The sequence below is a fragment of the Condylura cristata genome, unplaced genomic scaffold (assembly GCF_000260355.1).
Source record: "Condylura cristata isolate star-nosed mole 26May11 unplaced genomic scaffold, ConCri1.0 scaffold00013, whole genome shotgun sequence".
Taxonomy (NCBI): Eukaryota; Metazoa; Chordata; class Mammalia; order Eulipotyphla; family Talpidae; genus Condylura; species Condylura cristata.
Genome location: NW_004567114.1, coordinates 8,416,242 through 8,422,159, shown reverse-complemented (window position 1 = coordinate 8,422,159; position 5,918 = coordinate 8,416,242). Strand labels below are relative to the sequence as shown.

At 41.5% G+C, this 5,918-nt stretch overlaps 1 protein-coding gene across 1 annotated transcript in view; it reads right to left on the bottom strand.

Annotated features, from left to right (window-relative positions):
- Nucleotides 1–2,819: 2,819 nt before the first annotated feature.
- CATSPERB (catsper channel auxiliary subunit beta) overlaps nt 2,820–5,918 on the bottom strand; it is a 77,775-nt gene continuing 74,676 nt past the window's right edge. Inside the window, exon 25 of the mRNA XM_004682041.1 lies at nt 2,820–3,023. Coding sequence (XP_004682098.1) covers nt 2,820–3,023 — 204 coding nt within the window. The remainder of the gene's footprint in view (nt 3,024–5,918) is intronic.

Sequence of the window (5,918 nt, the reverse complement as noted above, 5' to 3'; positions counted from 1 at the left end):
AAGGTCAGAAAGCACCTGACACAGTGGAGAAAGATTTCAGATAGCCAAAATCTCTCCCCTTGTTTGTCATTGAGAGCAGAGTAGTAAGGGAAGAATCTGAAATTTTAACACTTTGACCTTGCATGTACACAGCTACACTAAGCACATTCTATGTGCCAGGCTCCGTGCTAACTACTTCAACTCCTTCAAACGCAAGTAATCCAATGAGGCAAGTAACAAACATCATCACTCTATTGACAAAGAACCGATCACGGAAACGTTCAATAATTTCCCTAAGATGGCGCGGCTAGGAAGCGTTACAGCCGACGTTCCTGTGCTGTAGTCTAAACTTACCCGGATGCGGTAGCACGGGACTGCTGACCGAGGGTGATGCTGCAGTTACATTAGACCTCTATGTGGCTGGAAATGCCTATGATGCCTAGGCACAGCAGTACCTTGACACTGACTTTGCTGGCTGAAATGTATTTGCCATGTCAGTGACCCCCAACACGTGGGGTTGTTTCCGGTAGTGAGGAGTTAACAATTTGGGAAACAAGGTTTGAAGAGTAAACGGGTTCTTTCAAGATTTCACTCAATACACCATTATCAAAATTTTTACTTCTGTGTTCTAAATTTAGCTCTGGTGATCAAAGGGCCTTCCTAACAAGTATAGAAATTATTCTACAGTGCATTTAATCATGATTTTATTCAAGTGCAAACCAAGGCTGCCAGGTGGCCATATTTGGTTCCTCATGTGTTAGGAAAACAGTCAAAAGGGAGTGACCTGATGTTATCAAGGAAAAATAAAAATGTTATTACACTGTGAGGACCAAGATTAATTTGGGAAGATCTGGGGCTACAAACACCCAGGGGTTGATGAATGGGAAATACATTGAAATAGATGACCAATTTCTAAAGGGCTATTTATCTTTCAGGAGTAAAGTCAGTCCATTCTCCCAGAGGAGAATCCTAGTAAACAGAGGAGCTACTCAAAGGCAAGAGCACTCATCGAACACTGGTGGAACCATCAGCCGAACATCCGGTCCATCTGAATCAACTAACTTGGTGTTAGTTACAGAAACAGGATCAAAACTCTCTTCACACTTCCTGCTAAAGTATAATTGTTACCCCCACTTATTTTTTCCTTCTTGGGAGGAAACTAAGAAAAATAGACAGCACCTAGAGATGCTGGCCCCTAACAACAGCAGCTCTACGACATGACCTCTGGGTGGGAATTTAGGTAGAACTTTGGTTAGTCACTTTGTGGGGGAGGTGAGTGAATGTGTGGCTGTATGTAGAAGAGCTGGCTAACCTGAGCAGGAGTATCTTTGTGCGGGAAGACAGATGTGTGCACGGTTTGGACATGCATGCTGAAGGCTGAGTGGCTAATGGGTGGCAGAGGGCTTGGCGCACGTAGATGACTTTCCCACCATATGGCCAGTAAGGGGTGGAGCTAGTAAAACCCCGGCTGTAAACTGTTAGCATTGGGGGCACCCAAGCATGGGTTATAGGGGAACCGATTGTTTGATCTTCACAACTCTTCTGGAAATTTCGAAAATTTAGTAAGAGAAAAAAAAAAAAAAAACTTGGTTGAGCATACACTTTTAATCACTGGACGTGGTTTTATCTGTGGACCCCTGGCTTAAGCAATGCTTGAAGAGTTGACATTCGTTTCCTCGGTCCCCAACATGGATCTCATTTCCATCCAAGAACTGATTGTGTAGATTTTGCTATGATTATCTGACTTTTTGTAAGATCCTTCCAATAATTTCTTCCTTGATTACAATTAGAGTTTCTATGACTTTCAACCTTACAACAAAACCAGCTGTCCCTTAGTATGCATACGGCCAGGCACTATTCTAGGTACTCAGCATGTATGAATTCCTTTGCCCCTCACTATGAATAGTATCCCCACTGAACAGGTTAGGAAACTCAGGCACAAAGATGTTAGGTAATTTGCCCACCTCACACACCTAGGGAGAGACAAACCCAGGTGCTTGGCTCCTGCGTCTGACTCTTGTATCCACCTGCTCACCACCTCTCAAAAGAACTTCCATGGACCCAGCCGCCATGTACAGCTCTCAGAGTTGCGTTCCTCTAGATTCGGTGACTTCCCTTTCCTTGTGCTGGCTAAGCAGTGAGCAGCTGCACCTGAGTGGCCCCTGGAGGGTGTAACCCAGGTCCCCCGATGTGCTGGCTGTCTTCTGGCCAGTTAGGAACAGGAGCTCAGAGAGAGCACGCTGAGTGCTTACATCTCCTAGCATTCTACATGTTCCCCTGAGGCCATAAACCAATGCCTCACGCAGACCGCGCATTCTACTAAGCCCCAGGATGGGGGTCACAATATCCTCTGGTTAGGTACCACAATTTGGTTTTGATGTTGCCTCAAGAAACTCAAGTGAGTTCACCGTTAATTCCCACAAGGCTGTGAGACCACGCCTGCAGAGTGGCCTCCGTGGCCCCCAGGCCTGATCGCCTGCCATCAGTAAAGGGTAACCCACAGGGGTTCTGATCCCCCAGAATGGGATCCAGTCAATAAAAGCTGAAAACTACAGAAAACCCATTCTACATGCAGCTGGATGTCATTTGATATTTTCCTAAAAACCTCAAAGAAAATCGTCTGTGGAAGTGCTGACCTAACACATGTTCTACATATTCAAAATAGGAGAATGGAATGAGAAACATATTGACCAATAGCCATTTGTGTTATTATAGTAATTCTCTAGTATTTTATCTAGTTTTTTTAAATACTAACACTTAAATATATTGTTCTAGGTTTTGTCTAATAAAAGTAGGAAGTAAAAAGAGAATTGGGATTATCATCTGTCTACTCCGGGTTTTCATCTTTGAGCCACTTGATCAGCGCTGAAAAATGGCAGGGTCATGATGCTTTTCCTAATCAAGTTTTTGCACCAATCCCAGGGGTGAATGTTACGTATTTGTAATATAAACGATATAAAAATTAATCCCCCGAGCACTACAGCGGAGGCAACAGCAATAAGAGTGTGTCCTGGAAAGGGCAACGGCACTTCGTCAACATAAATCTGCAACAGAAAAAAGCAAAGTCTTTAAGCTTTTTTGAATTCAGTCATTCAAAACATTAAACTTCATAAGATGCCCACAATAGCAGAGACATTATTCATGATTTAGCAAAACTCTACTCAGACTTGCAGAGATTTTTCAACTTCTAGGACACATAGAAATCGTCTCTTGTCAATCTGGCAAGTAACCATGTGCATGAAATAAGTAGGGAATAAAAGTTCTATCCATGATTTTGTGCCTTTATCCTTTGTCTTTAATGGCAGCGCTAGGCAGACAGAACACTGCCTAGGTAAGAGAATGTTCTATCTTTTTAAAGTCATAGAAACTCTAATTGTAATCAAGGAGGAAATTATTGGAAGGGTACCATAGAAAATTGGATAATAGCAAAATCTACACAATCAGAGGAGTGGACAGAAGGGGGATTTCAAGTACAGGGACTCAGCCTGTGCTCTTTCAAAATATCATCTCCAGAAAATTCTCTGTGCCCATCTAGAAAATTAATAAAACAAGTTCTGAGAAGAGAGGGTTATTGACAGTGGCATAGAGATGTGTTTTCTGACACTGGAGGCAAAGGTGAAGGACAAACATACTAATCATAGAAGTGGGAGTAAGGCGGGAGTGAGGTGGTTCAAGCCCGGTGGCACAGATTTTCTCCGTAAGGTAGGAAGATCATCCTTTGAGGGACAAGAAGTGGAGATGAATGGAAGTAGGGCAGTGGGAGTGTGGGGACACACTAAGGACAAGAAAGGATTCATAAGCTGCTTGACAGCTCAAGTGAAAGATACTGTAACGGGGGTCCCTAGGAAAAGGGGAAGTTCCAGGTTCCCTGCCCCACCCAGAAGGACAGTGGAGCTGAGGAGAGAAAAAGAGAAGAGAAGAAAGGAATTGAAGGAGAAGAAGAAAGCAGGATGGAGAGCCAGGAGACCTGAGGAAGCCACATGGAGCAGCAAGCATGTGATGAAACCGTGCTTGTTTCCTGACCCTGGACTGGCTGAGGCAGATGTGGGTGAGAGACCTGTGGGGAGGTGACTATGGCAGTATTTATATTGATGTTGCTCTTTTCCTCCCAGACTTGTCTGGCCATTTCTGACCCTTTTCCATGGGTCCCGGCCAAAAGGTGCTTTCATCTTGTGGCTGCTTTCAGGCCTGGCTTTGGGCCAATCCCTTTTGGGTGGACTTTTGCCCACTAGGGGAAGGGTAACTTCAGGTGTTTGATTTAGAAGTTATATTCTTTGTGTCACTGTATTAAAGTCCCTTTTCATTAAAGTTTTATATGTTTTGTCTTAATGCGGCAAAATGTGATGGCAAAACCCACTTAGAGCAGGCAGGTTTGGGGCTTCAGGGGTGCCCCTCTCTCCCTGTCTTGTAACAATACCACCATCCTCCCAGTCACCCAAGGAGTCACATTTTCTTAAAAACAATCCCTACCTGCTGTCAATTCACCTTTGCAGTCCCCTCAATTCCTTACATTCCATTCTCAGTGGTGCTGTTCTAAATTTTATTGCCTTGCTTTTATAAATAAACTAACTTAATAACCTCCTGTCCATGCTGTCAATCTGTGTTGACATAAAAGCATCTTTTAGTGAGATGCTCACTATTTTAGTGAGGGTGCTTTCTTTGCAACTAAAACGCTGATACTGAATAGGCACCAGAAATGTTATCCAAACTGTGAATGTACTTTTACTTTTCTCTGCCTGTTTTCAAGACATTTTTATCTTTGATTTTTTAGTATTTTGATGTGTTTAGGTAGGCATGATTATATTTTTGGAATTCATTAACCTTCCTGCATATGTAAATTATTGTTTCACCAAATTTGGGGCATTTTCAGGCTTTATTTCTCTAGATTTTTTGGCACCAATCTCTTTTTCCTACCCTTCATTGACTCTGCTGACATAAATGTTAAAACTTTCACACAAGTTTCTGAGGCATTTTTTCTTTTAAAATCCTTTCTGTGCAGGTTAAATTTCTGCTGATTTATTTTCAAATTTGTTGTCATTGTCTCTGCCATATCCATTCTGCAGCTCTAATGATTTTAATTTTTAAAATACTATATATTTAAGTTTTAAAATTTCCAGTTGGTTTCTTTTTTTTTTTTATAACTTCTATTTGTCTATTTAGAATTTCTCTTCCTAATCATTTCAAAAGTGTTTACCTTTGCTTCTTTTGCAGCAAAGGAATTATTTCTGATCATTCCATTTATTACTTGTTGACTGTCTCTTCACAAGTGATCACATTTTCTTACATCTTGGTATACTGAGTAATTTCGGATTGTATCCTGGACATTTAAACTATTAAACTGTAAGATTCTGGGTCCTGTTAAAAAGACTTATTTTTCTACCAGATGGTTTCATTCACTGGGTGGGGGGGGAGGGAATGAACAGCCATATACCAGAATACCAGAGACATTTTACGGGGGTGGAGCAGGGAATGGGGTCAAAATGGGGGGGCAGGGAAATGCACTGGACCATGGCAATGGCACATGGATGAATTGGTGTTGGGAAGCCCACGGGGATTACAACTGAGATGGAAAAAGGCACAAAATGATGTAAAAATAAACTATTATATAATAAAAAAGGTAAAAAAAATTAAATTGCATTGAAAAAAATTCCTATTTTTCTTTTATTAATTTTTAAGGATCTTCTTTCCTTCCTAAAGCTTCTTTTCCTTTGACACTTCTTTTCATTCTGTACAATTTCCTAAAACATTTTTTAAAGTTTTTCCTACAGTGGATTATATTCGTTTTCCTTCATCTAAGAATGTTATAGGACAGGGAGAGAGGGGCACCCCTGAAGCCCCAAAACTTCCTGCTCTAAGTGGGTTCTGCCATCTGCTGCAGCAGACAAAATATGTAAGACTTTAATGAATAGGGACTTTAATACAGTAAATATACAATACAG